This window comes from Lithobates pipiens, unplaced genomic scaffold (assembly GCF_037356315.1).
Source record: "Lithobates pipiens isolate NorthernLeopardFrog02 unplaced genomic scaffold, aLitPip1_a1.2 Scaffold_22, whole genome shotgun sequence".
NCBI classification, from domain to species: domain Eukaryota; kingdom Metazoa; phylum Chordata; class Amphibia; order Anura; family Ranidae; genus Lithobates; species Lithobates pipiens.
In genome coordinates this window covers 58,635,688-58,660,310 of record NW_027507784.1, presented here as the reverse complement: position 1 = coordinate 58,660,310, position 24,623 = coordinate 58,635,688, and the positions used below count along the sequence as shown (strand labels likewise).

Genomic DNA, 24,623 nt, shown 5'->3' with positions numbered 1-24,623 from the left:
ATGGAAGACACAGCTCTCCATCTTCTTCTCTGCACAGAATGAATGGAAAGGAATAGCTCTATACAGAGCTTTCCGTTCTGGAGGCAGGAAAAAGCACAGGGGGGCTGGAGAGCACACAGGGGGCAGCAGAAAGAAGCTGCATAGGAGGAGACATGGGGGTGGCTGCATATAAAGGAATCGATCTCTCTCCATTTCCCCCCCACTTCATCTCCTCTCCCTCCTGCAGGCATTCAGCGGCTGCAGGAGGAAAATGGAGAGAGTGGTTCCTCTATGCCAGTGTTTCTCAATCTTTTTCCAGTCAGGGCACTGTGTGCATTGCATGCAGTTGCAGCATAGTGATGATGCATTTAGGGTGTTAAAACAGGCGGCGATGAGGCAACATATTGCCTCTTTACCAGCTGTCAAATGCTTCTGAAAAGCGATCTGAGCATGGATCACTTTTCAGGGGAACGGCATTTTCTTACTGTTACTATACACAAGTGGTAAAAAAAAAATCAGTTCTTATTGTACACATATAGGGGGTCAGGATTAAAAGCGCATACATAAAATGTGCATACATACTGTACATGTAAACACACATGTACGCACATACACACATATAAGCAAGCATGCACGCACACACACTGAAGGACACTGCTACCACCATGTTTCACTGCAGTCACCATGCATTTTTCAAAATGCCATACCATTTTGAAGCCATTAGTTCCAAAAACATTTATCACTCCAGAGTACAGAGTCCCAGTAGTTTTCTTCTTTTTTAGAATGAGCCCTGGCAAATTCTAGGAAGGCTTTTTTGTGCATGGGCTTTAGGATAGGCTTTTTCGTGGACGACACCCATGAATACCATTCCTCTGCAGTGTGTGCTGTATTGTGTGATGGGAAACAATCACCCCAGTTTGGCTTTCTGCTTCTTTAGCGAACACTGTATTGAACTTGCATTTCGATTTTCTTCAATCCTTCTCATCAGAAGACGCTCCTGCCGAGGTGTTAATTTCCAAGGATGGCCTGGATGTCTGTGAGATGGTTGCAGTTGCATCTTTGTTAAGTTTTTGTATAATTTTTGCTACAGTATTCTAAGTAAAGCTTTCTGCTACCGATGTCTTCTTCCTCCTGTGTTCTTCCTTCGCTGATGTCTTCATCCTCAGGTGATGTCTTCTTCCTCCGGCCCTCTCCCTCCGCTGATGTCTTCTCCCTCTGGTAATGTCTGCTGGTTCCCTCCATTGTGTCAGCTTCGGTGTCTGCCAGTTTTTATAGCCATCCGGGGATGTCACGTGATGTCACAAAGGGTGGGGTATCCAAATGACATCACTAGATGGCCACACCCCATGGTTATATAAGAACTGGCAGATACACCGGACCTGACACAATGGCAGGAGCCAGCGTCAAAGGAGGACCATGTTTTTAATTTTTAGCGGGTCGATTGCGGGAGAAGAAATCGGTGGAGGGAGAAGACCGGAGAAGGAAGACATCACCGAAGGGAAAAGACATCACTGAAGGGAGAAAACATTAGCAGGGGGAGACGACTGGAGGAAGGAGACATCACCGCAGGGAGAAGATATCACTGGAGGGAGAAGACATCAGCAGAAGGAGAAGACCTAAGGAAAAAGACATCACCAGAGGGAGAAAACATCAGCGGAGGAAGAAGACATCACTGGAGGGAGAAGTCAGCAGAGAAGGGAGAAGACCAGAGGAAGAAGACATCACCGGAGGGAGAAGACATCAGCAGAGGGAGAAGACAGGAGGAAGAAGATATTGGTGGCGGAACCAGAGGAAGAAGACACGTTCATTTTTAATAAAGGGCTTGCCAAAAACCGTCTCTTGTTTTTGGAACAGAACATTTTTTTTTTGGGGTGAATGGTTACAGGTACAATATGCCCCATACTCATTCACATGGGGGGGGGGGGGGTGGAACCTGGCTGCCAGTGTGCCCATCAAATGTGCTGCCAGTGTACCCACCCCGCTCACACACCCTCCTGCAGATAGATCGGGGTACACCCGCTCAAACCTCTCCGCTTTGATGGATCGCGGGATACCTGCTCATACCCCTATAACTCCTCCCCCCCCCCCCCGCAGATGGATCGTGGGACACTAGCTCACACACCCCATGGATAGATTTAAATATAGGTAAGCTGCAAGTATTTTACATTTTGTTTTTGGGTTTATTACTCTTTTAAGTTATTAAAAATGCAAGCTTTCAGGATAAATTACATCTTTAAGCTTTATACAGTTCTTGTTAATTGAAATGTAATTCTATATATTACAGAGTAACAAAACAATATGTGCAATGAAAATAAACACACAGTGGACACCATTTCCTTTTTTATTTAAAATATATATATTTATATACATATATATATATTATTTCACTGAAACACTGATAGGAATGGACTATAGTTACCACATTACAAAACAATACATGTTGATAAAAATGCATGAAAAATACATTAAAAAGCCCAATTTTGACAATGTATACCTTGTAAAACAATATGCATGTAAAAGCTTTGGTCATACTGTGCTTTGGCTACAAAGAATGTTGGTATATAGAATAACCATACAATAAACATCACAGAACAAAGGCGTATGCTGTATAGGTAGAATATTGATAGCCACAAAAAAAAATTCTATAATAAAAGGCAGCTGATATTTTTATTTTATTTTTTACACTAGTGGACTTAAAACGGACTCATGTTGTTTAGTTGGGTCTAATGAAAAAAGAATATGTAAGTACAGATAAGGAACCCTTTGCAAAAAATGTGTGTAATGTTTATTTGTCGGCCATAGTGACCAATCAAATTCCAGAGATCATTTTTCTATAGCAAGCTTTTGAGGGAAGTCTGAAAAGTTCACAACCTGACAGAAGGAATGACTGCACAAAAGTTAAAGTTTATCGCTGCTCCAAGCCGCTCTTCCAGATGTTCAGCGCTGAAAATGGCGCATGTACGCTATACGGTTTTCATGAGTTCTTCACAAACATTTGGCACCCCCCCCCTCCATAGTCAACCGATTTGAACAGTTCCATTGCTGACATTAGGGTGCGACTTTTCAAATCGCATGACAAGTTGCACCGGTGTGAATGGGGCAGGGCTAAAAGAAATGAACTAGGGATGAAAAATGAGAATGGAGATAGTGGAAGAAGGCTGGGAGTGTACTATCAGTGATGGCGACAGTCTTCTGGGATTCCAAGGGTGCAGGAGACTGTTGTCATTTTGTGGGGTAATTAAGATTAAATGCCACCCAAACACGCATTTTGCTGCGTTTCAGTATGGTCCGAAAATATAGGCAGATTCGCCCATAATTCAATAAGCTAAGATGTGAACAGGGCCTTAAAGCTAAACAGCTAAAAAAAACTTCTCGAAGGGCTTGTATGTGGTTGGGGGGGGGGGGGTGGTCCAAACACATGGCTGAAATGCATTTTTACACTCCCCCAAATGCTCCTCCTTAAATTGCAAAGGCAGCGGCTGGGGTTGTACACATGCCACAGTCATAATGCTTTGCTTCAATGCCATGGCAGTAATTAAACCTCCTTTCGCATTCAGGAGGCACTTCCACCTCCCGGACACGAGTATGAATTGCATGCAGTTGCGGTGTAATAGTGCAGCATGTAGTGAGGGAGTAAAACACATCAACTCCTCACCGCCTTTCATATGCCTCTGAAAAGTGAGTGCTGATTGCTTCTCAGAGGCGTGGCAGTCCTTGTCGCTAGCATAAACAACACCTGAGCCCTGGTTTACACTGCATGCCGTTTTGAAACTTCTGCTCGAAATCACACGATTTCAAAGCTGCATGTCAGTGCGACTTCAGGTGCAACTTGGCTGACATCTGTGCGATTCCATGAACAGATGTCTATGCAAGTCGCACTTGAAAAATATTGCAGGACCTTTTTTTTTTTCAAATAGGTGCAGCACCGATTTGAACAGTTCCATTGCTGACAATAGGGTGTGACTTGTCAAATCGCATGACAAGTTGCACCGGTGTGAACGGGGTGGGGGGGGGGGGGTGCTAAAATAAATGAACTTCATTTATCCAACTAGGTTTAATTGGGAGATTAGGAAAAACATTTTCCAGTGAACTAGCAAAACGATGCAACACCAATTAGTACGTTCCCCAGCTCTGTGTTTTTATAAATCGCATTTCTGCTCAGTGGGAGATTGTCTCATATTAACACAACTCCTGAGGAATTGATTAGGAGGACTGTGATCACTGATTGTGCCACTATAATATAATGTAATCATTAAACAAATACAATTAAGTGCTTATCTATTATCTAGAAACAAGACAACAAACAAAAAATGATTACAGTGGAAAAATACAAACTGTAATTGAAATCATAAATATTCAGCAGCAGTTTTCCAATTCATAGAGAAGCCCAGAGATGTCATCGTCAAAATTTCAACAGTTAGTAAGCATCTCCCTAGGGGACATTTAACCCTTTGATCACCCCTGGTGTTAACCCCTTCCCCGCCAGCAATCAGTGCATTTTTATAGCACTGATCACTGTATTGGTGTCACTGGTCCCCAAAAAGTGTCACTCGGTGACAGATTTGTCCGTCGCAATGTCGCAGTCCCGCTAACAATCGCAGATCGCTGCCATTACCAGTAAAAAAATAAAAATAAAAGTTCCTAAATCTATCCCGTTGTTTGTAGACGCTATAACTTTTTCGCAAACCAATCAATGAACACGTATTGGGATGTTTTTTACCAGAAATATGTAGAATACATATTGGCCTAAATTGATAAAGAAATTGATTTTTTACATTTTTTTTTTTTTGGATATGTATTATAGCAGAAAGTAAAGAATATTGTTTTCTTTTCAAAATTGTCTGTGTTTTTTTGTTTATAGCGCAAAAAATAAAAAGCACAGAGGCAATCAAATACCACTAAAAGAAAGTTCTATTTGTTGGGGAAAAAAAACATCAATTTTATTTGAGTACAGCGTCGCATGACTGCGCAATTGTCAGTTAAAGCAACGCAGTGCCATATTGCAAAAAATGGCCTGGTCAGGAAGGGGGTAAAATCTTCCAAAGCTGAATTTTGTTAAAAGGGTATTAAACTCAAAAGTTATGATTTATTATATTGCAGCTCACCAATTCTTATGCCGCGTACACACGAGCGGAATGACCAACAGAAAAAGCCAGGCGGAAGCTTTTCATCGTATTATCTGATCGGGTGTATGCCTCAACAGACTTTTTTTTCCCCGAAAATTCTGACCAAAAACGACGCATGCTCTGAAGCAAGTACGAGACGGAAGCTATTGGCTACTGGCTATTGAACTTCCTTTTTCTAGTCTTGACGTACGTGCCGTACGTCACCGCATTCTTGACGATCGGACTTTGGTGTGATCATGTGTACGCAAGACAGTTTCAGCGGAATTCCATCAGAAAAACCTTCAGAGGTTATTCCGACGGGAAAACCGGTCGTGTGTACAGGGCATTAGATGTGATGACTGCATTCATTTTTGTTTTCAGGATTTCTTTCCATTATTTTTCTCTGGTGATCCAGGGGGTAAGTCTGTTTTTTTTTCAACAGAACAAGCTCTCCTGCAAATGTATCAGAAGGTTGTGGAAAACCATTTATAACGGACAGGGGTGTTTATAAAGATCAGCTTCCATTTATTAATTTAAAACCTTTATCCCAAAAGGAAAAAAACTGTTGCTGTAACTGCTTGAGTAACTTTAGTATGAGCTGGAGTTTGGCATCAGTTTGTTAGTGTATCTAAATCTGCTAGTACATCCAACACCCCAGACCCCCCCCCCCCCAGACTTATAATGCTGCTGTCCAAGGGTACCTCCTGTGCTCCTTCATCCAGGGTGGAGTCACTCTAATACAGCAGGTGTGTTACTCTTCAGATCACCAGGTGAAAACAGAAAACGAATACAGCCACCACATCTAATGATTGGTAAGCTGCGATATATTCCATTTTTAGTTTTGGGTTTATTACCGCTTTAATATATAAAGTGACCAAGCCAGGAAAATATGTAGATAAGGACTTTTCCTGATATAAGTACTTGGTTATTGGAGTCAGCGGGTCTGTATGATAGCCTAATAAAGGGCATTCACCATATTAGTATTTTGTTAAGGTTTACATTAATGTGCTCCTTGAGGTCAGCAGGAAGAACCAGTGAGATCTGTGGATGACCAAGAAGATCCACACTCCAGGAAGGGTCAGTTTTCCTGCTGACTTCTGAGGGAAATATCTATTGAATGGAACGGAATTCTAGCAGCACAGATAGTCGGAAAGGTAAGTATTCACAGTCTTCTTCTCCAGGAATGTATGTTTGGAGATTTATTTATTTTTTCATGACAAGGTTGCTTTAAGAAGAGAATGCTGAAATCCAACGCATGGAATCAAACTTAGTTTTCATACATTATACTGATGGCAGCCAATAAACAGCTGCACAGAATTTGGAATACTTTGCACAAACATTCCCCCCCCCCCCGTTCACACCGGTGCGACTTGTCATGAGATTTTACAGTTCCAAATCGCATGACAAGTTGCACCCCATTGCCAGAAATGGAACCATTTATATCGCCGTGACTCATGTCACAAAGATTATGAAAAAGGTTCCCGCACTACTTTTTACTGATTTCTCATAGATTTCTGTTAAATGAAGTCGCAAGCTGCAATGAAATCGCACTAATGGGCAGCTTTGAAAAACCGATAAAGTAGCTAAATTTTAAAGTCGCACTGGTGTGAACCAGGGCTAAAGCAAATTTCTAATCACTTAAATATGTTTTTAAAATATGCTAGTTATATGCAAAGAGGTGTATGCTACCTCCTGGAGCTCTTTTTTTGTTACAATTTATTGCTTGTGTGAGCGTTGATAGTATTATAGCTTTTGCTGAATATCTGATAATCCAACACCCCAGCTACAGATGTCTTACACAGCATCGTGGGCACACAGCAGATCACTGGTGCCATGCAGGTCTCCTTCAGATCTGTCAGTGTATCTGTGTGCCCATACATCCCATACGGGCAGGCAGATACAATCTGATAGGAAGAATCAATGAACTACCATAGCAATCCACAGAACTGTAGTAATTCATTGAGAACCACAAAGGATGTCGGGGGGCTTGTAGTTCATTCACACAAAGAGCTGTGCAAATGAATGACGTGGCCGCGTGAGCGGAGCCCCACACAGCCCCGTACTGATTTTAAAATGTGACAGCTAGTATGGGGAACTTCTCCCCGCAATGCTGCCACAGGGTTGTTGATGATTGGGCAGCGGCTGAAGCATTGGGAAGATGTTACATGTTCCATCCTAAAAATGGGCGGAACGTGTAACATGTTCCCAAAAGTGAACTTATCCTTTAAAAGCATTTTGCTTTTTGGGCTTAATACCCCTTTAACATACCGACATAACATGAGGAATGGAGTAATTTAAATAGTAAACAGCACTTTTAACATCTAAAGTGCCTTGAAAAAGTATTCATACCAAAAACGTAAATGTATTTTGTTGGGATTTTATGTGATAGACCAACACAAAGTGGCACATAATTGTGAAGTGGTAGGAAAGTGATAGTTTTCTACATTTTTTACAAATAAATATTTGAAAAGTGTGGCGTGCATTTGTATTTAGCCCCCTTTACTCTGATACCGATAACTAAAATCTAGTGGAACCAATTGCCTTCAGAAGTCACCTAATTAGTAAATAGAGTCCACCGGTGTATAATGTAGTCTCAGTATAAATACAGCTGTTCCGTGAAGCCCTCAGAGGTTTGTTAGAGAACCTTAGTGAACAAACAGCACCATGAAGGCCAAGGAACACACTAGACAGGTCTGGGATAAAGTTGTGAAGAAGTTTAAGGCAGGGTTAGGTTATAAAAAAATATTCCAAGCTTTGAATATCTCACAGAGCACTGTTCAATCCATCATTCGATAATGGAAAGAGTATGGCACAACTGCAAACCTACCAAGACATGGCCGTCCACCTAAACTGACAGGCCCGGGCAAGGAGAGCTTTAAGAGAAGCCGCCAAGAGACCCATGGAAACTCTGAAGGAGGTGCAGAGATCCACAGCTCAGGTGGGAGAATCTGTCTACAGGACAACTATTAGTCGTGCACTTCACACATCTGACCTTTATGGAAGAGTAGCAAGAAGAAAGACATTTTTGAAAGAAAGCCATAAGAAGTTCTGTTTACAGTTTGTGGGAAGCCATGTGGGGGACACGGCAAACATGTGGAAGAAGGTGCTCTGGTCTTTTTGGCCAAAAAGCAAAAAACTGTGTGGCAGAAAACTAACACTGTACATCACCCTGAACACACCATCCCCCAGAAGGAAACATGGTGGTGGTAGCATCATGTTGTGGGGATGCTTTTCTTCAGCAGGGACAAGGAAGCTGGTCAGAGTTGATGGGAAGATGGATGGAGCCAAATACAGGGCAATCTTATGCCGTGTACACACGACCGGACTTTCCAGCAGACTAGGTCCGATGGAATCAGTCCGTCGGACAATCCGATCGTGTGTGGGCTAATCCAATAGTTTTTTGTTATAAAAATCAGATGGACCTAGAAATAGAATATGTTTCAAATCTGTCCGAAGGACTCAATTCCTATCAGGAAAAACTGTTCGTCTGTATGCTGGTCCGACGGACCAAATATGAAGCAAGGGAAGCTATTGGCTACTGACTATTGAAATTCCTTTTTTAGTCCCGTCATACGTCATCACATTCAAAACAAATGGACTTGGTCCGTTTCAGTGTGGCCAAGTCCATTCGTGTTGTGGAAAGTCCACCGGAACACCACCGAAAGTGCGTCGGGAAGACCGTGAGACCTAGTCTGCTGGAAAGTCCGGGTGTGGTTACGTGGCATTAGAAGAAAATCTGTTAAGCCCGATACACACTATCAGTTTTTCTGCTGAGTTTTTCCTTCAGGTTTACCAAAATCATGTATTGCAAGGGCCTGCCTGATTGCATACAAATCGAAACGCCTAAGGTTTTACCTCATATTATATGGTTTTGGTGAAACTGAAGGAAAAGTTCAGCAGAAAAACTGATAGCCCTTGTACACACGGATATAAATACAAAGAATTACCGCTCTAAGGTAATGACTTCTCCCAAAACAGCTGTCTCCACAATCCCACAGGGTGCTGGCTCTGTATGACTAAGCACCGTGTTCGGTGTGAAACATGTCAGCGGCTGTGCAGTTAGTCTGTTTGCCAGCCTAGATGCTATGATTTTAATTACATTTTTGAAATAAAGTTGAATAATTTGGAGTGCGGCTATCCAGCTACATCTTTTCTACCCTTGTACACACGATCGGAGATTCCGACAACCAAATCCGTCGGATTTTGTCCGAAACTGTTGTATACACACAGTCGGACAAAGTTGCCGGAAAATCCGATCGTTCAGAACGTGATGACGTTATTTCATTACGACGGGACTACGTTCAGGCTAGTAGCCAATAGCTTTGTAGGAATTTGATCTGAGCATGCGTGGCACTTTGTCCGATCGGAATTCTCTACACATGATCGGAGTATGTCCGATCGGAGCATTTTGTCAGAAAATATTTCCGGCAAGTTGGAAAATTTGGTCCGACGGATATTCAGACGGAAACAGTCCAATGCATACCACACACAGTCGGAATATCCGACAAAACGCTCCGATCGAACACATTCAGTCGGAATCTCCGATCGTGTGTACAAGGGCATAGTGTGTATGGGGCTTTAGAGTCTGCAAAAGACTTGAGACTGGGATGGAGGTTCACCTTCCAGCAGAGCATGGAGCCTAAACATACAGCTAGAACTACAATGGAATGGTTTAGCTCAAAGCATATTCATGTGTTAGTATGGCCCAGCTAAAGTTCAGACCTAAATCCAATTGAGAATCTTTTGCAGGACTTGAAGATTGCTGTTCACAGACGCTCTCCATCCAATCTGACAGAGCTTAAACTATTTTGCAAAGAAGAATGAGCAAAAATGTCACTCTCTAGATGTACCAAGCTGGTAGAGACATCCCAAAAAGACTTGCAGCTGTAATTGCAGAGAAAGGTGGATCTATAAAGTATTGACTCATACAAATGCACCCCACACTTTTCACATATTTATTTGTAAAAAAAAAATTGAACACCATTTATCATTTTCCTTCCATTTCACAATTATGTGCCACTTTGTGTTGGTCTATCACATAAAAGCCCAATAAAATAAATTTATGTTTTTGGTTGTAACATGACAAAATTTTGAACATTTCAAGGCTTTTGAATACTTTATCAAGACACTGTAAAGCCTCGTACACAAGCTTAGATTTTCAGAGGACTGAACATCCGTTTTTTGTGGCATGCTAGTCTCATGTCGAAAGTGAAGAGATTACCCACAATCCGAAAAAATTTCAGACGACAGAATACGTCAGAAGTGACGTAATGTGAATAGTTTTATATGTATTCTTTCATTTCTGAGCATGCGTAGTGTTGCTCTTATGATTTTTTTTGTACAAAAACCATACTAATGAAACGAAAACTCGGATGTTGAGTTAATATCCGACAAACATTTTATAGTCTGCCCATCCAGCTTTTTCTGGCAAAAAAGCGAGATCGGCTGACGAAAGCACTGTACTAACGATCCGAAAATCGTCAGACAGCTCGTCATAAGAAATTTTCCATCCGATTTTCATATCATGTGTACAGGACTTAGGGCCCCATATACACTATTACATTTTCTGCAGATTTTTGTCTTCAGATTTACCAAAAACGTAGTGCAAGAACCTGCCTGATTGCATACAAATTGAAACTCTTAGGCCCCATACACACTATTTTCTGCAGATTTTTGTCTTCAGATTTACCAAAACCTTATAATATGAGGTCAAACCTTAAACGTTTCAAAATATATAAGAAGCCAGAGTGAGATTCCACTTGCATCTACCTATAACAGTAATATTTTTTGAAGGAAGAGAGATTGACCCTTTAAATATGAGATTGAAAGTGCAATGCAGTTCTCTGCCCCTTTCTACATGAATGAGCAAAAGGAAGCAGATTGTCAAGACTCAGTAGAGTTTATTAATAAAAAAATTAAAAATAAAAGGTTTTTGCTATTTCAGCTTTATCCGCTGAAAAAAGAAAAAAAAGAAAACTGAGCCTTTGATGGCAATGATCTTCATACTCCATTCATTTGGCCCAGATTGGTAACCTAATTTTCCCGGCAACTCTACACCAGCCTACAGACTCTGGTGGGTCCAAGAGTTTATTTTGTTGGCTGGTGTGACACCTTGTGGATGTCTTAACATCACACTGGCCTGTTTTAATAAAATAAAATAAACAAATGTTCCTACAGCCTACACACATCCTGTTCTGATACTGGACAAAGTAAGCAGAGCTGGCTTTGAACAATATAAGTTATATCAAAAACAAATTCATATAAAGGAAGTATTTTGGTCCTGTGTGGGCCGGTGATATATATATATATATATATATATATATATATATATATATATAGATAGATAGAGATATATATATATATATATATAGATAGAGATATATATATAGATAGATAGATAGATAGATAGATAGATAGATAGATAGATAGATATAGATATATATATATATATATATATATATAGATAGATAGATATATATATATATATAGATAGATAGAGATATATATATATATATATAGATAGAGATATATATATAGATAGATAGATAGATAGATAGATAGATAGATAGATAGATAGATAGATAGATAGATAGATATAGATATATATATATATATATATATATAGATAGATAGATATATATATATATATAGATAGATAGATAGATAGATAGATAGATAGATAGATAGATAGATAGATAGATAGATCTATATATATCTATATATAGGAACTGAAACTTTGGAGACTCTGGTCCGGCCGCACCTGGAGTATGCTGTCCAGTTCTGGGCACCAGTCCTCAGGAAGGATGTACTGTAAATGGAGCAAGTACAAAGAAGGGCAACTAAGCTAATAAGGGGTCTGGAGGATATTAGTTATGAGAAAAGGTTGCGAGCACTGAACTTATTATCTCTGGAGAAGAGACCATTGAGAAGGGATATGATTTCAAATTTACAAATACCATTCTGGTGACCCCACAATAGAGATAAAACTTTTTTGCGGAAGGGAGATTAACAAGACACGTGGCCACTCATTAAAATTAGAAGAAAAGAGGTTTAACCTTAAATTACGTAGAGGGTTCTATACTGTAAGAGCGGCAAGGATGTGGAATTCCCTTCCACATGCGGTGGTCTCAGTGGGGAGCATCGATAGTTTCAAAAAACGATTAGATAAGCACCTGAACGACCACAGCATACAGGGATATATAATGTAATACTGACATATTTTCACACACATAAGTTGGACTTGATGGACTTGTGTCTTTTTTCAACCTCACCTACTATGTAACTGTGAGTTGCCAAGTGACAAGAGAAGAAACCTTAAGGATTTAGAGAAGATCTGTAAAGAAGAGTGGACCAAAATCCCTCCTGAGATGTGTGCAAACCTGGTAACCAACTACAAGAAACGTGTTACCTCTGTGCTTGCCAACAAGGGTTTCTCCACCAAGTACTAAGTCATGTTTTGCTTGGGGATCAAATACTTATTTTATTCACTGAACTGCAACTCGATTTATAACATTTGTGTCATGTGTTTTTTCTTGATTTTTGGTTGATAGTCTGTCTCTATCATTTAAAATACATCTATGATAAAAAATTATAGACCTTCATTTCTTTGTAAGTGGGTAAACCTACAAAATCTGCAGGGGATCAAATAATTATATTCCCCGCTGTATATGTATGTATATAAAACACAATCCAGCATTGCCTTTCATATATCTATTTAAAAAATCAGTCCTGCAAGTGCCCAAACATAGTGCAATAACTAAATATAAAAAAACACACATAAGGTATGAAATACTAATTGAATTGTAGAACAGTTCCCTTAAATAAAATACAATCACTTTCTTTAATAATCCCAAAGAATGTTTTTTTTTTTTTTGTACTCACTGTAAAATCCTTTTATCTTATATTCATTAAAGGATACAGCATGATATTTATTACATGTGGGTTATACTGATATCTACAGAAGGTGGTATAAACCAGGGGTTCACAAGCTCAGTCCTCAAGTACCCCCAACAAGCCATGTTTTGGGAATTTCTATTAGATAAAATAGCTGTCCAAAATGCCAAGCCATTGACTCTGATTAAAGCGCCTGTGCAAGATAAAGGAAAACCTGCGAACATGGCCTGTTGGGGGTACTCGAGGACTGAGGTTGAGAACCACAGGTATAAACCACACATGTTGTGTCCCTCAATGAACAATGGAGAAATAGTCTTTAACAACAATTACTTATGCAGGCCTATGGTTTGAAAATAAGTCTAACCCAACCCACCTGAGAATTCTAGCATCTTAATTACGAATAAAAATGGTATCATGCCCAGAAGAGTCTACCACTCTAGACTCCCTCCAGAATTAGACTACATGGCTTCTGCTGAAGAGCGATATTCAGATGGATTTGGCCAGTCAGGGGGCTTGGCCTGAACACTAATCCAGCCCTTCAGTTGACACTAAATGTCCTATTACTGGAGGGAGCCATGAGCAGGTGCTTCTCCATGTCAACTGAGAGCATAACAACTCCCGACCTTAGGACAGTGTGGAGGTTAAATTGTCTAATTTTAAGATGACAGGTCAGCTTCAAGTTTAAATGAGTATTATGTTCATTTGAGCATCAGCTCATGGGAGCTGAGTTTTCCTTGCCTGGTTCCAACATAAGGGTCAATTCACTAAATTGTGTCATTGAGTTTATTATTTTGTTATTTTATCTTACCATTTTCTCATCAAAATGGTCTATTCACAAAGAAATATCACGCAGGTTAGAAATATTTTTTTCCAATAAATAAACACTTAACCTCCTCCCCCCTGTCATTATATAAAAATTTCTCAGTATGAAGATCCATGCTGGGAGCACCTTAATAAACATCCACTTTGTGCTACTAGTGTCTCAATCCCAGGGTTCACTTATAGCTTTGATCCCCACTGATAATCAGGAAGAAGTTAAAATGCTTAATGATCATGTGATCACGATGACCTCTATAACATAGTGATCATCTGCAGACCAGATGTTTTATTGATAAAATAAGCCTTCAGTCTGCAGTTGACAGTATAGATGCCCCTACAGCCTAAGATGGCAATGTACATCTGTTTTATACTGTAAATGTCAGATACATTTGCAGTATTTAAAAAATTAACTAAATAAATAAAGTCATTTTTAAAAAAGTTACTTTTTTTTAATTTTTTGCGCTTTTTGGCAAAAAACAGAGCATGGTGTTTTTATTAAAACAGTATACAAAGTGAAAGCCTTTAACACAGCAAGGATAAATTGCCACAAATTTGTGGCAGTGTTGAATTGTAAGTCTGTTAACTTGATGCACTTTTTCACTGGCAAGTTGTACACTTGCAGAACACTTGAAGCACAAGTTGACATTTTTCTAATTTGTAGCAAAATTGCGTGGCAAGTCTCTAGCAAGAGCAAAGTTAAAGTGGTGAGTCTACAGCAAGGGCCCTGCAGGTCTACAGGATGAAAATTCAGTCACAGTGACCCCTGTGGTTGGATGACTATTGCACAACATAACTGAACCAAAACTTGCAGCAGACTTGTAGAATGTTTGCAAAGAAAGTTATTCTGAAATCATGCAATGTGGACTTGCTGCAATTGTGCAACAAACTTGTGAAGCCTGGCAAGTCTAGCAATTGCTTAGCAAGTCGTTTTCAAACTTGCAGCACAATTGCTGGCCATCTGGGAAGGTACCTAAAGAGTAATAAACTGAGCGATAATCTTTGTGAATTGATGTTTACATACAAAACTCCCTAAAATAGTGCTAACACAAAGTGGACGTGGTAAGTAGTGTCCGGAGCATCTAGTGCTCATGCTCTGCATTCCAGCATCCGAGTTTTGGCTATGCCATCCTCCCTGTCTTTGTCCACCTACAAAGTGATTAATGTGGCCAGTCTCTGGGTGGAAACAAAACCTGTTTTAAGCCAGCCAAATCTTCAGTCTCATGCTTGTGATAGAGAGTGATAACATGTGTAATATCTGATCAAACCCCCTGTCTGTCTGCTTTGCTTTGCTAAATTGGATTTCCCTGTGCATGACCTTGGACCGGATAATGACTATTCTCTGAACTCTGGCTGCCTTTTGCTTTGCTCAGTTTGCACATGCCCTGGTGTGGTAGCCAGACACTATAGCATTGTGTATAAGTCCTGTAGGCCTGCTTGCCTTATGGGAAAGGAGGCTGCTATAGGTGAAGAACACAGTAGCCAGCTATTGTGTCTGACCACCTGCATTAGGGGTAAGCGTGACATTTAGTCAATAGTCATTAATGCAATGGAACCATTTTTGATTGTATATCTTTAGCTATAGCACACATTATTGAAAATATCTCAGGTGTTCTGCTTTAGTGAATTGACCCTTTGCTTGCTTATGAGTTCCCAAGAAGGAACAGCCACACTGAGCAGCATAAATTCACATTTTCCCCCAGGATCCAGGCATATGGAGGTGGGGAGATACCACAAAACATGCTGGCCCCTTAAAAAGAATGGCATTTCCCTACAATTCTGTGTTTTGTGGGTTCTTTGCATACAAGTAGCATTTAGTGGAATTCTGCTCTAAGCATATAAGACTGTAATTATATCTATGTTGCATTTTCCTGTTTAAAATATATCTGAATTTATATTTTTTATATATATAAATTCTCTTTCCTGCTAACTTTAATATATACAGTTTAAGCCTTGTAAAAAAGGCCAGTCAGCAAAGTCTTTAGCAAACCAATGTAACTAAGAAGCTTTTGGTTGTTAGTGTTCTGGTCTGGCACTTATTACTTCTGAGGTAGAGCAAACACAGCTACCAACAATCCCACATAAAAGTGTGACTGTTGTAGTCTTATAAACACACAATTACAGCTTAAAGTCTTCATCCACACACAGCTGGGAGAGCGTCTTCTTTATACGTAGGGCAGTCAAACGAGCTTTGCCATTGGCGTACCAACACTCCCGCATTATCCGCCCCATCACGCGAAGGGCCTAGTGAAAGAAATATTTACATTAAGCACATCAGTGAATTTGTTTAGGCAAACAATAAGCATACTGCCAATAAACTGATAAGACCCAGCTCCAGTCCAAATGTGTATTTTTTTTTGTTTCATTTTGGATAACCCTGGAAAAAAAAATATTCATAGCTGTCCACCTGATTTCACATAAATTCTTGTCCCTATGAGCTAATATAAAAGCAAGACAAGATATAAAGGGCACGGTCATCATAGACTGGCAGACAGATCTATGAACACCCAAACTGCACAGTTTATGATCACAAAAACTGTTTAAACACTTTGGGGTCAATCTATCCACCTATCCTTGAATGCCACACTCTGCTCACACTACCTCCTGCCCAAATTATACCATTCCAGATTGCTCCAATCCAATTAAGTAGTGCAGGGACGTGCGGTGAGGTCAGTGGCTGGTGAGGCGCTGGCTAGTACCACACATGTGAGGTATCGCCGCAAACATTAGAGCGAGAGCAATAATTCTAGCACTAGACCTCCTCTGTAACTCTAAACGTGTAACCTGTGAAAAAGTTGAAAGCATCGCCTATGGAGATTTTTAAGTACTGAAGTTTTGCACCATTCCACGAGTGTACGCAATTTTCAAGCATCCATGTTAGGTATCTATTTACTCGCTGTAACATCTTTCACATTATACAAAAAATCGGGCTAACTTTACTGTTTATTTTTTATTTATTTATTTATGTATTTATTTAGTTAAAAAAAAAAAAAAACATGTTTGAAAAATTGCTGCACAAATACCATGTGACATAAAAAGTTGCAACGACCACCATGTTATTCCCTAGGGTTCCTGCTAAAAATATATATATAATGTTTGGGGGTTCTGAGTAATTTTCTAGCAAAAAAATTATGATTTTTTACATGTAGGAGAGAAGTGTCAGCATTGGCCCAGGTGGCAAGTGGATAATTACCATAGGTAAGTAATATACAAATATTTATTATATATTGTTTTTAAGGTAATTTACTACATTTTCAAAAACTGAACTCAAGCGGGTGGCTGAACGGAAACAATACTGAAAGTTATAACTTCAAACCAGTAATTTCACAGTAAATAGATAAATAATAAATGATTATGTTATAACTTATAGTACAATAATATAATATTTATCTTCATTAAAAAAGTAGCAGTAGCAGATTCTCCCTCTCAACTGTGTTTTTTCATTGTAGTTAAGAGGGCTGGTCTGGAAAGGGAGTCTGCTACACTGGAGGTATTATAAGTGGCTACATTTAATATCATGCAACTGTGCTACATTGTCCTTCTGCTTAATATATTTTTATTTATTTATATATATACATATATATATATATATATATATATATATATATATATATATATATATATATATATATATATATATATATATATATATATATATATATATATATATATTAATATATAAATATACATATACATATATAAGGTCAAAACCTTCAAGAGATTGTCCATTTTTATTTTTGATATTTTTTTAATAAATCCAGTTTTATAAGCCTCAGCCACTTGGTAAACCACCAGAAAACTATACCGAATAAAATAATGAAATTAAGTCCAAATTTTAATCTGCACAAATTTAGGTATCAACTCTAGTAATAACCTGAGAGGGTTTTTAAAAGACCTAAACAAAATAAAAATAAATAAAACCAACAAAACAATTTGTGGTTGGAGTTTGGCTTTAAAGTAAAACATCTGTCTTACTGAGAAAACTGTAAAGATTACAAAACTGCTACTTCCTGTTGCATTCCCCACCACCTTCACCCACTAATTCCCTCACCGCCCGGGAAATTGGCAATTACTTCAAAATCAAGACTAATGCAAATCGTGACAAGATCCCCACTGTCCTCATATCTACTCCCCCTACCTAAGATACCATGTCAACCAACACATTCAACACTTTCTTTCTTCGATCCTGTTAACAGGATGGAGATTGCCATACTTTTGTCTGATGGCCACATAAACACTTGCACCCTGTATCTTTATTCCCTTCACAACTACTCTGCTCTGTGCCTCACTCTATTCTATACTCCAAGGTCACATTTTAAATATCTCCCAATCTTCTGACATCTACCCCACTCCTCAAAAATATGCACTGGTCACAATCATAACAAAAAACCTTCACAGAACCTCCCTTTGTCCAAATAACTTAAGACTCATCTCCTTGCTCTGGTTTACCTCCAAACTTCTAGAACCCCTCTCTTTGGGGAAGCCTATCACACCTTTACTTAAAATTTGGAATGTTTTTTTCTCCATCAACTCACCCCCCCCCCCCCCATAGTTATTACTTTTTGTATCAGTTGGCTCTTGATTTTGATTGTATGCTCGCAAGTAGGGCCCTCTTAACCCCCTTGTATTGAATTGTATTAGAATTGAATGCCTTTTCCATGCAAACTCTTGGCGCTAAATACATCTGGTATAATAATAATTAGTGAAAGGCAATAAACTCTTGAAGGCAACCAAAGCAAATAATCTGCATTATGGTGATCTATGAAGATAGAGAACCTTGCTCTTTCAATTTTACATTGAAAGAGAAGATGCATATTTGAATACAGAAATGTAATACCTCAAAGCTTTGCCACTGGTTTGGAATGTTGGGTCGAAGTTTCTGCTCACAGACAACCTTTCTCATGTCCTCCAATGATGGATCAGAAGGCACCATATCATAGTAAGGCAATTGGTATTCATCCACAACACCTGCCAGCATGAAATACAGATCAAAATACAGATTATGTTTTAGTTTACAACCTTCAAATAGCTGGACGTATACTGTTATGTTAAATCCAGGCAAATACTGCATTTTGGAACAGATCCTTAAATCAGGTTGGACATAAGCCAGGATCTTCTTCTGTCTTACATATTCTGTCCACACCCAGCTAAAGCTATTAAACTAAAACAGCTCAATGTGACTTAGGTCCAGGAGTCATGCTCCTACCTCCAGCGGGTAGAGGAAGGTGCCGAAACTAGAGGTGGTGAGGAGAATGAAGGTCCTGCAGAGCCCTAATGAAAGGCACCACACTCCTGCTACAGGACCATTCATCATCAAAAACCATCTAGAGGTGATTCAGTTCGCATTGTGCACTATACAAGTATTTCCTTCATTCATTCATCTACAGTGCCTTGAAAAGTATTCATACCCCTTGAAATGTTCCACATTTTGTCATGTTACAACCAAACACAGAGTGGCACATAATTGTGAAGTGGAAGAAAAATGATAAATGGTTTTCAACATTTTTTACAAATAAATATGCGAAAAGTGTGGCAAGCATTTGTATGCAGCCCCACTGAGTCAATACTTTTTAGAACCACCCTTCACTGCAATTACAGCTTCAAGTCTTTTTGGGTATGTCTCTACCAGCTGTGCACATCTAGAAAGTGAAATTGTTGCCCATTCTTTTTTGCAAAATAGCTCAAGCTCTGTCAGATTGGATGGAGAATGTCTGTTAACAGCAATTTTCAAGTCTTGCCACAGATTCTCAATTGGATTTAGGTCTGGACTTTGACTTGGCTAGTCTAACACATGAATATGCTTTGATCTAAGCCATTCCATTGTAGCACTGGCTGTATGTTTAGGGTCACTGTCCTGCTAAAAGGTGAACGTCTGCCCAACTTTATTGCCTTCGTTTTTAATTGTAATAAATGACAAAATGCGGAAAATTTCAAGGGGTATAAATACTTTTTCAAGGCACTGTATCTGTTGAAGACGTCACCCGGAGAGACCGTCCATTGTAACATTACAAGGAACGGGCTCTCCGGGTGACATTGTTGGATGCCACGCCCCATGGCTATATAAGAGATGTCATACAGCGGGTGACAACGCAATGGAGAAAGACAGCCACAAGAGAAGAGCTCCCTTTTTTTTAGCTGGTAACCAGAGGCGAGGAAGAAGACAGCTCGGGGAGAAGACAGCACTGAGAAGAGACAGCAGCAGGAAAAGATGGCTCAAGGATAAGACAGCGGTGGGAGAAACAGTGGCAGGGAGAAGACAGCTCAGAGCTATTTTATTAAACAAAAGGACTTGTGAAAAAACATTTTGTTGTTTTTTTTTTTTTTTTTTTACATTTCACTGCTTTTTGAGGCAAATGGGTAGGGGTACAGTGTACCAGATACCCATTCACATGGGGGGGGTGGGATCTGGGGGCCCCCTTCTTAAAGGGGGGCTTCCAAATTCCGATAAGCCCCCACCTGCAGACTCCGACAACCATCAGCCAGGGTTGTTGGGAAGAGGCCCTGGGCAAGGTACTTTAGGGGGGCAGGGCCCCCCTGCCTCAAAGCACCCACCCCCCTCATGTTGAGGGCATGTGGTCTGGTATGGTTCAGGAGAAGGAGTGCTCCCTGGGGAGCCAACCCCACATTTTTTCACTGCATTTTTTTTTTTACATTCAGCTGTAAGCAGGAAACCCCGCTGACAGCTGATGACTCATCAGTTGTTAAGGATGTGGCAGACAGCTTTCTGGCCCCCTGCTTAGCAACCAACTATATACAGTGTTAAAAAACGCAAAACACATCAAAAATCATATCACAAACACAACACTTGTGTTTCTGGTGCGGTTCCATTGAAGTCTATTACCCGCAAATCATGGGAAAAAAGTCCCCGATCCTTTCCAAAAACGTGCCGGCTGCGAAACGCACAGATGTGAACTTGTACCATAGGAAACCATGTTAAATGGACTGTAGTGCGTTTCTGCAAACTGCAAAACACACTTAAAACCACATAGGTGTGAACCTAGGGTAAGTGTGATTCTGTACATAGTCAAACGGATTTGTCTTTAGACCTCAAGCCAACAACTGTGCTTTACTGAAATACTGTGACTGGTGTAAAATACTTGTGTGATCAAGCCTCATATAGATTCTTAATATTCTGATATTTCATTGATTACTGGGTCCCATCATAGGCTTGTAATTATTTCTCTTGAATGTGTCTGCTTTTCTCTCTATGTAATTTTATTTATTTATTTTTTATGTTATGTTAGCTACCCCATAACCATAGATACATACATATTAACCCATCAGCTCAAATCCCTGATGTATCATTATTAAGAAGATTCCTTCTTTCCAGTTCTATGTGTAGCCACCACTTCTTTGCTGTGGAACAATAACTGACCAGGACTAAAGCAGGAAAATGAAATTTTTCTCCCATCATGCAACACCTGTTTTTTTAATTCTGCTCTGGGTAAGCTATGCTAACATCAACATGATGTAGTGAATGGGGTGGGCACAGAAAAAAAAACTTCAGGTTCTTGTTTTCCTGCTGCATATTAACTGCTTTTCCATTGCAAGTAATGGAAGCAATTTACATGCATCGGATATTTTTAATGATTTCACCAGCTTCTTATTCTTAAAAACATTCTGCATTTTTATTCTATTACAGCCTTTTATTAATGGGGAACACTCTATTCTGCTAAGCCAAGGACTGAGGGCTATGATGCATATATAAAGCAAGAAAACAGAAACATCCATTTGTCATCAACTAACAGGACAATAAAATGTTGTGACATTCCAAGCTGACAGGTCAAGGGCCTGTTTTTAATGTTTGTATATTAAATTAGGCTGCATCACAAATTGTTTTTACGAGCCACACAAGAAATAACAGGAACAAGTTAATAAAAACAATAAAGGCAATTTGACTTGAAATAAAAAGAATAAGCCCTCACCGCCTACAGAGCATCTCCGGGTAATTTCCCAGTACACAAGGCCCAGGGAGTAGATGTCTGCACATTTGAATGACTCAAAATGATACATATTTATAGAATCGTCCAATAATTCCGGGGCCATGTACCTATTAAAAAAAGAATAGCACAATGAGAAGGACAAACAAGCTCTTTGTAGGAATAATGACTAAAAGCATTGTTGATTGAGTGATTATATTTACAATCAAGACATCGGATTATGATGTAACATCTATTTTTTTCACAGTAATACAAATAATGTTTCTAACCAGGTGAAGTTGTTGCATAGGTTCTACTCTTTATGGCATGCTAGTACAATCTGCAGGTTTGAGGAACAACCAGTCCCCATGTCTTCTGCTGCTAGCCAAGGTCCCATATAATGACCAGTTGCTAGCTAAGCTCCCGTATAGTGACCTGTTGCAAGGTAAAGTCTTACATTGTGATTTATTGTTGGCTAAGCTCCCACATATTGGCATGTTGCTAGCTAAGGTCAGTTTCTAGTGACCTGCTGGTAGATAAGCTCTCATATAAAGACCTTCTACCCGGTAAGGCCCCATATAGTGACCTGTTGGTAGCTTAGGACCCGGTATAGTGACATGTTGTTAGCAAAGACCCAGTACAGTGACCTGCTACTAACTAAAGCTGACCATATACTGTTCAAATTTTGGCTGGTTCTTTAAGAATTTGCTTACTGGATGGCCCTATTGCCCCCCCCAAAAGCACCACCACCAACATCCTTCATTGAAAAATTGAATGAGCCAGGTTTTAAATTGTGGGCAGAACAGTAGCTGCATCCAATCAGATGCAGCCACCATTCAGCTATTCAATGCCGCTGGTGTTGGCTTTCAAAATACAATAGTGGCAATGAGAGATTTGTACATCCCAACTGTGTAGCGTAGCTGGAGGAATCATCCAGTGTATGGCCAGCTTAATTTCTCATTGAGTGATCAGCTCCTAGCTAAAGCTCTGTATATAATTCCCTGCTGCTGGCGCACAATTACCTCTTTTTAGCTGAGGACCCATATAGTGATCTATTCAAGGCAAGGTCCCATAAAATTACCTGTCACTAGCAAAGACTCTGTATAGTGGCCTACGGCTACTGAGCTGCTGTCTAAGGTGCCCTATAGCAACCTATTTCTAGCGAAGGTTACATAAAGTGGACTGATGTTACCTAAGGTCCCATATAGTGAACTGATGTCACTTAAGGTATAGTGCCCTGTTCCTAGCAAAAATTTAGTACATTGTGATCTATTGCTGGCTAAGCTCCCATACAGTATATTGAAATGTTACTAGCTAAAGTCTTTTTCTAGTGGCCTGCTTTCATATAAAGACCCGCTGCCTGATACAGTCCTGTTGCTAGCTTAGGACCCATAAATGACCTGATGGATAAAATTCCATATAGTGACCTGCTGCTAGCAAAGGCCCAGTATAGTGACCTGCTGCTAACCAAGGTCTTGTATAGTGATCTGCTGCTAGCTAAGCTGTCCTATAGAAATCTGTAAAGGTCCCATATAGTTATAATGGCCAGACTTAATAACCTTTTTTTAACAGAATAAGGAAATATTAGAACTAATGAAGGGTTTTTAATGCTTTCTGTATTTCCCTTGTAAAATAAAAAGAGGGTTTTTGTAATTAAGTGTATTAATATTTAAAGCGGTACTTAACATCTCCCCCCCCCCCGTTTTTTTTTTCTCCTTGCAGGGTTATCTTCAAAACACAAATCCACTGTTGTCCAGCTATGATCTGCTGTTTGGTGACATAACATTGGTCTTGGGCTGCCATCTTGGTCCTTTTGGCTGCCTCTTCCAGGTTTAGGCAATGATGCTCTGAGCCTGTCCTGCAGCCTCCTGGGAGATGTAAAATGAGAATCCCAGGAGGCTGCAGAGACACATAATTCTGCCCTAAGCCAGAATAGGGGGGATGGGGCAGATTAAAAAAAGTATAAGAAATATAAATGAAAAAAAAAAAAAACAGCATTTGCAATTGTAAAGGAGGGAGAGTTTGAGTGGAAGAAACTCTATTTTGAAACTGAAACACCTATACATGAACTCATTTCCCACCAACAAATTTGTAAATGTGTTCATTATGGTCCATTTTTATATTTTTTATCACAAAACTGCACTTATCCTGTAAATACACTCCTAATTTATAACAATAGTCTGAAGACCTATATTCTTGTACACAGTGGAATCTTTGTGGGTGGCTCAGATGCTCTTGTGGCCTCAAATGCAAAACATACTGACAGCTCAGTTCTTACAGTCAGGTGTAGATGTGGTTTTGGCAAGAGAAGATTCTAACAAACATGTCACATATTTTTAAGAGAGAAACATGTCAATGTTGGTTTTGTTTGTAATTTAGGTGCAGGAACCTAGGGGGCTTATCTCATTATCTGATATGTTGCTAAAAATGGTAAATGCAGTAGCTATAAATAAATAGCTGAGCACTGAACTATTTCTTTTTTTTGTATTTAAGATCAGCTTAAACTTGCATAAAAGGTTATTTGAGGATTCATTTCCATCGCTGGACTCTGTAGGGTACACAGCCTTTAGCATTCAAAGGTCCATCCATTTGCTAGCAGCAGCAAATGTGTTATAGTGCCCAATAGAAAAATGATTCAGAGGCCCCCTGTCTCTCTAAATTGTTTCATAGCTGTTATATAGAGGTTCCAAAATTATATATACACATTTACCAATTGCCATTTCTACTTTGAAAATGAATTTGCATAGCCAAGCAGCTTTCACATAGTCCGTTATGGCCCTTTTTTACCCTCTGTTCTCAGCTGCTTAACCACCTCAATACAGGGCACTTACAACCTCTTCCTGCCCAAGCCAATTTTCAGCTTTCACCCCGGTATAAATGACAATTGCGCGGTCATGCTACACTTTACCCA

General features: G+C 39.6%; 1 protein-coding gene across 1 annotated transcript in view; it reads right to left on the bottom strand.

Moving 5' to 3' along the window:
- Positions 1–12,538: 12,538 nt before the first annotated feature.
- The window catches only part of ACVR1C (activin A receptor type 1C), a 112,063-nt gene continuing 99,978 nt past the window's right edge, over positions 12,539–24,623 (bottom strand). Inside the window, exons 7-9 of the mRNA XM_077447655.1 lie at positions 21,719–21,843; positions 18,631–18,761; positions 12,539–16,037 (exon numbers count right to left, since the gene is read on the bottom strand). Of these exons, the coding sequence (XP_077303781.1) occupies positions 15,912–16,037; positions 18,631–18,761; positions 21,719–21,843 (382 nt within the window). The 3' untranslated portion in view covers positions 12,539–15,911. The remainder of the gene's footprint in view (positions 16,038–18,630; positions 18,762–21,718; positions 21,844–24,623) is intronic.